The 12,365-nt window shown below is 41.2% G+C and overlaps 1 protein-coding gene across 1 annotated transcript in view; it reads left to right on the top strand.

The window, feature by feature from the left end:
- Nucleotides 1-12,365, top strand: part of C5H12orf42 (chromosome 5 C12orf42 homolog) — a 246,541-nt gene that overhangs the window by 117,286 nt on the left and 116,890 nt on the right. Inside the window, 4 exon segments of the mRNA XM_059887270.1 lie at nt 9,839-10,047; nt 10,049-10,159; nt 10,161-10,277; nt 10,279-10,685. Of these exon segments, the coding sequence (XP_059743253.1) occupies nt 9,839-10,047; nt 10,049-10,159; nt 10,161-10,277; nt 10,279-10,356 (515 nt within the window). The 3' untranslated portion in view covers nt 10,357-10,685.

Here is a 12,365-nt window from a genome sequence, read left to right as displayed (position 1 = left end):
TACTGGTGGTTCTATTCAATTCAGGCAGCCTGGCAGTTGTATCATAGAGGAAACCTGAAATTCATGTAGGTGAAACTGGGAGGCTCTGAGTTTCTGTGCTGAAGTCCATTTTGCCAAAAATCAGCTGATCAATTGAATCTCAAAATGATGGATTCTGTTGATGTGGGTAACATTTTGCCTTTGTTGTGGTGCCTTAGTGTATGATAGGAGTTCAATGAATATTGGTTGAAGAACTAAACAAACATAGTCACCAGCTGTCTCAACATCATATAAGTTGACTTTGACAATTATTCCCTATATAAAACTTGCTTATTTTCCTTTCTATCTATCTATCTAAATGTGCCTTTTTATGTAGCAAATACAAAATTACTTACTTGCCTTTATGATAAGCAGTGAAATCTCTGATGCAGAGGTAGTGAGACTGAGGGCCCTGGTGGTATTTAAACAGAAGTGAGTGATGATGGATGGTGAGAGTCAGCCTCAGATGACCTTTAAGTTCTCTTTCAACCCATAACTTCTGGAGTGTGAGGGTGCTTAAAGTGCTTTCAGGCCTTCCATTCTGTTCTTGATATTTGAACAAAAGAAAGAGGGCAGATCAAACGCTGTGGGTTCCAAGGTTGTAGATTTTCCTTTGGGATCAACAGTCCCATAGCTATTGTTTTCAAAGATTCTAGAAGTTTCTCTGCATTTGGGAAAGACTAATAGATTTGTTTACCATTTCAAATTCTGGGCTTTATGATGAAAAGGATGAGACAGTTAAGACTAAAATGAAAAGCTGGGTCTTCCTAAAGTGTTGGAGGAAGTTGAGACTTCTAGAACTCTATAGTCCGCTTAGGCACAGAGCTTGCAAACAAATCCCCAGGGCTCCAAGCCAAGTATTTAACAAATCATGTTCTGAGTTGAAGATGGTATGAGAGGAGGTAAATGATGGTGTGACTTTCATAGGGCTGGCTGCAGCTCAAAGATGCACACTGGTGGCCTGTGGTGATTCAAAAAGCAGGTGTTATGTGGAATCCAAACCATACATTTTTCCAAATTGAGTTACCAACATTTAAAAATCAGAAGCTTTTACATATATAAAAAACATATGTCTGCTTCTCCTGGAAATCCAGAAAAATCTGTCTTCACTGGGCCCACATTCCTTCAGGACAATAAAAGAAGGTCTGAGAAGTGACTGCCCCTTCTGATGGAGTATACTCCCAGGGTGCTCCCCTTGACCTCGTCTCTCATTCCTAATATTATCTGTGGGGCCTCTGGAGGCATTTCTTTTGATTCCCTACTGAAGACAAAGCTGTGGTTTATGAATGCTGTGTCCTGGTACCTAACATGGTGAACGTCTTTGCCACTTGACTGAACCTTGAGCACAGGGAATGCAAGTCTTTTTAAGAGTTGGTACCCTGGGAGACTTCTCTGGTGGTCCAGTGGTTAAGATCTCACCTTCCAATGAAGGGGGCATGGGTTTGATCCCTGGTCAGGGAAATAAGATCCCACATGTCTCAAGGCCAAAAAAAAAAAAAAAGTAAAATATAAAGCAGAATCAATATTGTAACAGATTCAATAAAGACTTTAAAAATGGCCCACATTATAAAATCTAAAAAAAAAAAGAATTTTTTTTTTCTTCCCAAAAGGGAGTTGTCATATCCTGGCACAGTTTCTGCCACACAGTAGAACCAAAGAAATCCAGTTCATTCCTCTCTCCACTCCACACTTCCTTACCTCTTAGGTTTTATTCTTTCCTATTTTCCAAGTCTAAACAATTTTTTTTTTCAGTGAAAAGGGCTGCTGTTAATAATTATTCTTAGATAACACATGTGAGTTGGACCCTTTGTGGGTATATTAGTTTCCCAGGACTGTCATAACAAAAACCCCAAAGTGGATGACTTAAAACAGAATCATTATCTCACAGTTCTGGAGGCAGAATTGGAAATTCAGGTGTCATCAGGATTGGCCCCCTCTGGAGGTTCTAGGGGAGAATCTGTTTCATGTCTTTCTCTTAGCTTCTGGAGGATGCTGCAGTCCTTGGTTACCTTGGCTTGTGGCTACGTCACTCCACTCGGCCTCTGCCATCACATGGCATTCTTCCTGTGTGTCTGTTTTTTCTTCTTATAAGGACACAAGTCACATTGGACTAAGGCCTTAACACTAACAACCTCAGGATTTTGCTGATGGTTTAGCAGATAATCTGTCTGCAATGCAGGAGACATAGGAGATGCTGGTTTGATCCTTGGGTAGTCGGGAAGACCCCTGAAGGGGAATATGGCAACCCACTCCAGTATTCTTGCTTGAAGAATCCCATGGACAGAGGAGCCTGGCAGGCTACAGTCCATAGATTCACAGAGTCAGACACGACAGAAGAGACTTAGCACAAAACACAGCAACCTCATCCTGATTTGACTGTATCTACAAAGACCCTTTTAACAAATAATGTATGTTCACTGATATAGAAGGTTAAAACCTCAACATATCTTCTTGGGGGACTCAATTAAACCCATAAGCTTCAAACTAGCTTGCTGACCTGAAAAAAATAGAGCCAATAATTCTATTTGTTAGATGAGGTTCTTATGAGGCTAAATGACCCGCGTGCCCAGGCTCTCATTCAGCACCTGCAGCATAGCTTGACCTCAGTAAAAGCATGGTCCGTGTCTTTTCTTCCAGTCCACGTGTTTTCTCTCCTCTTCTTCTCTTGCTTGGGCACCTGGATCCTTGGCTTCTTTGTCATTTTGTTTGCTCAGGAGAGAAACATGAAACAAACAAAATCCATCCATGACTTGATTTCATCCTTCCTGCCATTAATTTAGTAGGTGGTATCGAAGTGTATTCCTTCAAAATAGTTTACCTTTTATAGTATTTAGAGAAAGGATTCAGTCTCCAATGGCATATAGAAGACTGCTCTACATTCACCAGTACAGCACCCCCCGGGCCTCCTGCTGCCAGTATAGCTTCTTTCAAAGAAGAAAGCCTTGGAGAAGTGAGTTCCTCCCCAACACCACCCAGTGAGTGGGAAGAGACTCCACTCATCTTCACTGTCAGGCAAAACATGAACATGGGAGCCAGAGGCACACCCAAACGGACCTGGGGTAGTTTATTTCTAGAATAGTGAATGACAAAAACGTGTATTCAGGCCCACTTGGTAAATCCTATGCACCTGGAGGCCATAGGGACACACATCCAGGGACCAATGAGACTTCAGAACCTACCCTCTTGCAGTTCTAAGGGAGATTCTGTCCCATTGGTTGAGTATCAGTTCGTGGTTTCTGTTTTTCACCTCTTTTCATTTGGCCATGCTGCTGATGCTGCTAAGTCGCTTCAGTCATGTCTGACTCTGTGCGACCCCATAGACAGCAGCCCATCAGGCTCCCCCATCCCTGGGATTCTCCAGGCAAGAACACTGGAGTGGGTTGCCATTTCCTCCTCCAATGCATGAAAGTGAAAAGTGAAAGTGGAGTCACTCAGTCGTGTCCGACTCTTATCGACCCCATGGACTGCAGCCTACCAGGCTCCTCTGTCCATGGGATTTTCCAGGCAAGAGTACTGGAGTGGGGTGCCATTGCCTTCTCCATCTTTTGGCCATATTTTGCTTTTAACTTCAATAGAAACAAGCAAAATTATTTGACTCAATGGCAGATACTGTTCTAGAACATTCTATAAAAACTGTAGTTGCCAAGTTTTCATGGAAATCCACTTGTTGCCATATATTATATTGGAGGAGAGAACAGGTGTGAGCTAATGACACATGTTTGATGATTCAGTTGTTGTCTAATAATGGTGATGAGGGCAATTATCATCATCAGCAACCTAGCCTCTCACCACATGCCAGATACTGTGTTGAGCATTTCACATTATTTCATGAAATCCTCATATAACTCTCTTGGGCAGTTAATGTTATTATCCCCACTTTACAGATAAGGAGGTGGTACTAGTGATAAAGAACCTGCTTGCCAATGCAGGAGTCATAAGAGACGAAGGTTTGATCCCTGGGTCTGGAAGATCCCCTGGAGGAGGGCACAGCAACCCACTCCAGTATTTTTGCCTGGAGAATCCCATGGACAGAGGAGCCTGGTGGGCTACAGTCCATAGGGTCACAAAAAGTCAGACATGACTGAAGTGACTTAGCATGCACGTACACACAGATAAGGAAGGTGTAAATTCATAGCACAAGTTAATGTGTATAAAAATTAAGTATAAAACTGCATAATAGGATGAATGAAGAAGGACCAGAAAGAATAAGCTTTGAAATCATGGAAACCTGAGCTCAGAACCAGAAAGACTTGACCTCAAATTTCTGCTGTCTCCAGTTTCAGTTCTTTAGCTGTGATCAAGTCCCATAAATATTCTTTGAGCCTGGTATTTTCTGTAAACTGACAATCACTGCCTTGATGAGATGTTGTTGATATAAAATTCCCTGAACACAGCAGGGCTGACTAAATGGTGGTTGTGAGAATAGTGGTGGTGTTCTGACTGCAGGAGAGGAAATGTAAGCAAACAACGTGTACCTCAAAATATTCTAGAAAATGTCATGTAGAATAAGGATTAGACTCATTTTATGTAGCTCCTTTATGGTTTTATAATGTGCTGGTTTCTGCTATACAACAAAGTGAATCAGCTGTATGTATACATATATCCCCTCCCTCTTGGACTTCCCCAGCATCCCATCCCTCTAGGTCATCACGGAGCACCATGCCGAGCTCGCTGTGTTATGCAGCAGGTTCCCGCTAGCTGTCTGTTTTACATATGGTAGCGTATATATGTCAGTCCTAATCTCCTGATTCATTCCCCCCTGCCCTCCCCCGACTGTGTCCACAAGTTTGTTCTTTACATCTATATCTCTATTCCTGCCCTGCAAATAGGTTCATCCATACAGTTTTGTAGATTCCACATTTATGAATTAACATTAGACATTTATTTTTCTCTTTCTGACTTACTTCCCTCTGTGTGACAGACTCTAGGTTGATCTACATCTCTGCAAATGACCCAATTTCATTCCTTTTTATGGTTGAGTAATATTCCCTTGTATGTATGTTCCACATCTTCTTTATCCATTCATCTGTCGATGGACATTTATATTGCTTCCGTGTCCTGGATATTGCAAATAGTGCTGCAATGAACATTGGGGTGCATGTGTTGGTTTGAATTATGGTTTTCTCAGGGTATATGCCCAGGAGTGGGACTCTTGGGTCGTATGGTAGTTCTATATCTAGTTTTTTTGATAAGCTTTCATACTATTCTCCATAATGGCTAAATATTAATTTATATTTCCTCCAACAGTACAAGAGGGTTCCCTTTTCTCCACACTCTCTCTAGCATTTATTCTTTGTAGGTTTTTTTGATGATGGCCATACTGTTTTTTAGGTAACTTTATGGGTTGATTTTAATGCAAATATTTGTACAGTTTTTTGGAATTGACCAATTGAAGAGAGATTTTGAGAGCCTTCTTTGAACTAGGGGATAATGTCCTTCCTGGGCTGTAAATTGTAAGGTTGGTTCTGGGAGACTTCCACCAAAGATGTTGAGTCAGAGATTCTTCTTTTCTGGGAGGATGGGCTTGATGATGGGATGTTAAGGATGCTGGCTAGTTAATACACTTTGAGCCTTATGTATATGGCAATATAATAAAATCTGAATATGCATCTGCAATTATGGTCCATATGGGTACCTTCTGAGATAAGAACTGCTATCTCCCCATGGCTTAGATGAGGTACTAGAGGCTTATAGAGATTCTGTTACTTTAGGGAGGGAGGAGCCAGGATTCGAGCCTCCATTCTGACTCCAGGTCAGAGCACTCCTATTTTAAGATTCTAAATACGACACTAATAGCACTTGGGTACTGAGCACCACAAAGAAAGTTGAGCGCTGAAGAACTGATGTTTTCAAAATGTGGTGCTAGAGAAGACTCTTCAGAGTGCCTTGGACTGCAAGGAGATCAAATCTCTGATCAAGGGTCAGAGGACCCTCTGATCAAGGGTCAGACTGATCAAGGAGTCAATCCTAAAGGAAATCAACCCTGAATATTCATTGGAAGGATTTATGCTAAAGCTGAAGCTCCAATACTTTGGCCATCTGACGCAAAGAACCAACTCATTGGAAAAGACCCTGATGCTGGGAAAGATTGAAGGCAGGAGAAGAAGGGGACAGCAGAGGGTGGGATGGGTAGATAACATTACCAACTCAATGGACATGAATATGATCAAACTCTGGGAGAGAGTGGAGGACAGAGGAGCCTGGCATGTTACAGTTCATGGGGTCCAAAGAGTTGGACACAACTTAGCAACTGAACAACAACAGCAACAATTGTGCACTTACTATGTACTAGATGGTTTACATTTTATTATATTTTTCCCTCAGATACTTGCTTAGTTTGAAGAAATGCAAAGGCTTCACAGGTAGCTCAGTGGTAAAGAATCCGAGTGCCAATGCAGAAGACTTGTGTTGGATCCCTGGGTAGATAAGATCCCCTGGAGAAGTAAATGGCAACTCACTCTGGTATTCTTGTCTGGAGAATCCCATGGACAGAGGAGCCTGTTGGGCTACAGTCCATGGGGTCTCAGAGAGTTGGACATGACTGAAGTGACTGAGCACATACGCACACAGTTCAACACCCACTGTTGGGAATGCAATATGCATTTGAAGTCTGCATATCTTTTGAATTTGCCAGTGATGCCTTTCAGTTCAGTTCAGTTCAATCACTCAGTCATGTCCGACTCTTTGCGACCCCATGAGCCACAGCACACCAGGCCTCCCTGTCCATCACCAACTCCCAAAGTTCACCCAAACTCATGTTCATTGAGTCGATGATGCCATTCAACCATCTCATCCTCTGTCGTCCCCTTCTCCTCCTGCCCTCAATCTTTCTCAGCACCAGGGTCTTTTCCAATGAGTCAGCTCTTCCCATCAGATGGCCAAAGTATTGGAGTTTCAGCTTCAACATCAGTCCCTCCAATGAGCACTCAGAACTGATCTCCTTTAGGATGAACTGGTTGGATCTCCTTGCAGTCCAAGAGACTCTGAAGAGTCTCCTCTAACACCACAGTTCAAAAGCATCAATTCCTCAACACCCAGTTTGCTTTATAGTCCAACTCTCATATCCATACTTAACTATTGGAAAAACCATAGCCTTGACCAGATGGGCCTTTGTTGACAAAGTAATGTCTCTGCATTTTAATATGCTATCTAGGTTGGTCATAACTTTCTTTCCAAGGAGTAAGCATCTTTTAATTTCATGGCTGCAATCACCAACTGCAGTGATTTTGGAGCCCCCAAAAATAAAGTCTGACACTGTTTCCACTGTTTCTCCATCTATTTGCCATGAAGTGATGGGACCAGATGCCATGATTTTAGTTTTCTGAATGTTGAGGTTTAAGCCAACTTTTTCACTCTCTTCTTTCACTTTCATCAAGAGGGTCTTTAGTTCTTCTTCACTTTCTGGCATAGGGTGCTGTCATCTGCGTATCTGAGGTTATTGATATTTCTCCCAGCAATCTTGATTCCAGCTTGTACTTCCTCCAGCCCAGCATTTCTCATGATGTATTCTGCATATAAGTTAAATAAGCACAGTGACAATATACAGCCTTAACGTACTCCTTTCCCAATTAGGAACCAGTCTGTTGTTCCATGTCCAGTTCTAACTGTTGCTTCTTGACCTGCATACAGGTATCTCAAGAGGCAGGTCAGGTGGTCTGGTATTCCCATCTCTTTCAGAATTGTCCACAGTTTATTGTGATCCACACAGTCAAAGGCTTTGGCATAGTCAATAAAGCAGAAATAGATGTTTTTCTGGAACTCTCTTGCTTTTTCCATGATTCAGCAGATGTTGGCAATTTGGTCTTTGGATCCTCTGCCTTTTCTAAAACCAGTTTGAACATCTGAAAGTTCACGGTTCATGTATTGCTGAAACATGGCTTAGAGATTTTGAGCATTACTTTACTAGCATGTGAGATGAGTGCAATTGTGTGGTAGTTTGAGCATTCTTTGGCATTGCCTTTCTTTGGGATTGGAATGAAAACTGACCTTTTCCATTCCTTTGGCCACTGCTGAGTTTTCCAAATTTGCTGGCATATTGAGTGCAGCACTTTCACAGCATCATCTTTCAAGATTTGAAATAGCTCAACTGGAATTCCATCACCTCCACTAGCTTTGTTCGTAGTGATGCTTCCTAAGGCCCACTTGACTTCACATTCCAGGATGTCTGGCTCTAGGTGAGTGATCACACCATTGTGGTTACCTGGGTCATGAAGATCTTTTTTGTATAGTTCTTCTGCATATTCCTGCCACCTCTTCTTAATATCTTCTGCTTCTCTTAGGTCCATACCATTTCTGTCTTTTATTGAGCCCATCTTTGCATGAACTGTTCCCTTGGTATCTCTAATTTTCTTGAAGTGCTCTCTAGTCTTTCCCAGTCTATTGTTTTCCTCTATTTCTTTGCACTGATCGCTGAGGAAGTCTTTCTTATCTCTCCTTGCTATTCTTTGGAACTCTGCATTCAGATGCTTATATCTTTCCTTTTCTCCTTTGCTTTTTGCTTCTCTTCTTTTCACAGCTATTTGTAAGGCCTCCTCACGTAGCCATTTTGCTTTTTTGCATTTCTTTTTCTTGGGGATGGTCTTGATCCCTGTCTCCTGTACAGTGTCATGAACCTCTGTCCATAGTTTATCAGGCACTCTGTCTATCAGATCTATTCCCTTAAATCTATTTCTCACTTCCACTGTATAATCATAAGGGATTTGATTTAGGTCATACCTGAATGGTCTTGTGGTTTTCCCCACTTTCTTCAATTTAAGTCTGAATTTGGCAATAAGGAGTTCATGATCTGAGCCACCGTCAGCCCCCAGTCTTGTTTTTGCTGACTTTCTAGAGCTTCTCCATCTTTGGCTGCAAAGAATATAATCACTCTGATTTGGTGTTGGCCATCTGGTGATGTCTTGGGTTGTTCTAAATAACTGAGCCATCTGCATGCTATTCAAAGTCCTTTAAAAGCTCATAGAAAGTAATTTAAAGCATGTAAGTTATCTTAATACACTACTGAAGAATTAGATTTTAATTTGCATAGGTCAATGGACAGGATTTCTTACATAAAAATGATTTTTTTTGCCCTTGTTACATGGCATGCAGGATGTTAGTTCCCCAACCAGGGATTGAACCTGTGCCCCCTGCAGTCGAAGTGGGGACTCTTAACCATTGGACTGCCAAGAAAGTCCCCTGAAAATGATTTTATATGTATGACATATATTAAGATTATATATATATATATATATATATATATATATCTACATACAAATGCATGCATGATATATATATATATATATAAATAAAGAAAAAATCAAATCTATTATTAGTGTATATGTATGTATTGTGCAGAGCCAACATCAGATTAAAACACTTTTAATTTTCACATGGTTTGAGCTTTCTAATAAAACTCATGAAGTAATTGCCTCTTGGATTTTAAATTGTCAGTCATAGTCTAAATGGGCTGTAAAATTGTTTGTTTTTCCATGATCTCTAACTCCAGAGTAATTTCTATTCAAAGCCTTTCCCCAAATTTCAAATATGAGGCTTTATTTTAGTCACTCATTCTTCCCTCTCTTTGGAAGTTTTGAATTGTTTTCCTTGAAATTAAAAGTTTTAGGAGGATTCTGTAAAAATTATTTTGGGGGGAGGAGGTTCTTTCAAACAATAGTAAAGGAATGGATAGCACTTTATTTTCTTAAAGAAACGTGGGAAGCACATGAGCGTAACGTCAGGGGATTAAATTTTTTTCTCTCAGCTTGTTACAAACGTCGTGGATTTCTGAAACATCCAGTTATCAGGAGAGTTTTCTTTTCCTTTCCTTTTTTTTTTTTTTAAGTTTTAGCGGGGCGGGTAAATTCCTCACACTTGAGCGCCACCCCGGCTCTTCTTTGTCTTCCAGGTCTTATTCTGAGGCCTTACGCTGCCATTGGCCTCTTCCGGAGAAGCCAGACCCCCTTTGCTTCGCCCAAAGTCTCCTGGAGTTCCTCAGAACTGGAGTTGGGGGAGAAGACAGCAGCCCCAGTAGGTGCACCGACCTGCAAGCCTAGATTCCCAAAGCCGGCTCCCAGGCGCGCCCGGAAATCCAGTCCGAATAGGCGCAGTTGCCATGGCACCAAAGATGCTCCCCAAGCATCCTCATTCCCCCGAGGAAAAACGGGCCCGGGGCAGACGCCTCCCTCCACAGTAGTCTGGCAGGAGCGCCCCTTCCAGGATTCACCAGTACTCCTACCCATCTCTTCTCCAAGAGGTTAATCAAGGATTGCTCCTCTTCCCCACTCCCGCCCACCCCCTCGTTTCCATACGGTTTGTTCACAGGCCCCTCCTAGGCCGGGGGTGAATGCTCACTTACACTGACCGCTGCGAGGGAATTGTTCGGTGAGTGCTGCCTATCTTCAAATCAATGCCTGCCCAGAACAACAGAAAGGGCCTCAGATGTACTGGTTTCCACAGAACCATTGTCAGGCTTCACAGAGGCCGTTTTGAACCTAATAAATAATGTCAAAAGTCTCTATCGCAGCCCAAAAATGTTCCTTTTGAAGCATTTCTAATAGTATTTTTGTTCTGCGGTGTCTCCCAGTGTCACAAAGAATTTGCACCTCACAATGGGGATGGGGTACATCGCGTGCCACTTCAGCATGTGCCGGCAGGGATGGGCCCGACCCGGCTTTGTTCTGCTCTCGCAGGTAAAGGGTTTCACTTGCCAACTTGGGCTTCAGTTTAAGGATGTTTTCTAAGGGCCTTTTGAATCTCTAAACAGAGGTTTGGAAAACATAATTGAATGTCTGTAATTTAATAGTTAACATGAAATTTGATTACTCCCCATGTGCCTAGGGGAGTTCTTCAGGCTATATTAAGGTTTTTATGTCAGAAACCTGAAGCTAGAACCTCTTTGGAGGCTCCTGAAACACATGGAACTAAGGTTAATGCAGAAGAGACACTTAGGGAACGTTTATATCAACTTGTGGTTTTAGGCAGTGTTTTCGATTTTGGTTTAAGGTCGGTTAAACATAGCAGCTTTTCACTGTGAGGCAATGCAGAAACTAATTTAGCAAATGATTTTATGAGTTTAGTTTTTTCTCTTTTTAATGTACTGTTTTTTTCACAGAGTGAAACACAAATCAATATTACCACGACATTCACACACAGTTTGAATTGCAAATTTCTTGCAGTTTTCCCACAAACTTGGATTTATAGAATTCGATACATGGAGGCTGTAAAATCCTACTGCATTTTCCCCTTCAGTTCAATATATATAAAATATATATAAAGCATGTATTACATACTATATGTAGTATGTCTACATTTATGTGGTCAGGGAACTCTGATGTTGTGTGTATTTTTTTTTTTAATATAATGCCTATAAATAGCTTGGACACTAGTGTCTTGTGGAATGCATTTGAGACAACATGACTCAAAACTCTATTCTAGATATACTAGAATCCATGTAACCCAGTAGAGGTCAAAGTAAGGGCTTCTTTAAAAAAAAAAGAGGATCAAAGCTAAAGAGAGCAGTCCTTCATAAACACCTCCAGAAACCCATTCTTCCTTGGAGGAAATGTAATGAGCTGTCTTGATTTATCTCATTTTGGATGCATATGTTTGGGCGTTTAGTTGGTCTAACTATGTCCATAGTTTAGATAGTGATGGTTCTTTACCATCAGTTCTTTACCAACATGTGCAATGTTGACTGTCATAGTTATGGGGCACAGGTGTTCAGGTCTTTCTGAGAGGCACTAGAACCTGGACAAAAATGCCCCAAGGTAAGCATAGTTAAATCTTTCTTACTGTTATTTTTTTCAATTTGAACAATTGTAACTGAGTACGAATCAGTTTTAAGAAATAAATAATATGTGTATTTGCATTGGAGTGTGACTGAGGACTAGAACAAAGTCCTGTAGTATAAAATCATTGTTGCTAAGGTTTTGGGTTACAGCTTGCTTTTGTTTTTTCAGGGGTATGTGATTTGATTTAAGGGATATTTATTACCACATGCTATAAGAGTCCTCCTAAGAAGATAATGTGTTGCTTTAGGGAAAACTATGTTTTTCCGAAAGTTTCATTGAAAAATAGTGATAAATTTTAAAAACTAGTACATGGAAGAAAAAATATTTAAGAGCATCTCTAATGAACAATGTTTACAAGTGAGGAATCCTTTTTAGTATGTAGGATAAGTAATAGTTGTGACAGATAATGTTTCCTGAGTGTGTATTTTAGAGACTGTTCTAAGCATTTCAGTTCAGTTCAGTTCAGTCGCTCAGTCATATCTGACTCTTTGAGACCCCATGAATTGCAGCACGCCAGGCCTCCCTGTCCATCACCAACTCCCAGAGTTCACTCAGACTCATGTCCATCAAGTCGGTGAT

Source organism: Bos taurus, chromosome 5 (genome assembly GCF_002263795.3).
Source record: "Bos taurus isolate L1 Dominette 01449 registration number 42190680 breed Hereford chromosome 5, ARS-UCD2.0, whole genome shotgun sequence".
Lineage (NCBI taxonomy): Eukaryota > Metazoa > Chordata > Mammalia > Artiodactyla > Bovidae > Bos > Bos taurus.
This window is presented reverse-complemented; position numbering and strand designations above follow the sequence as displayed.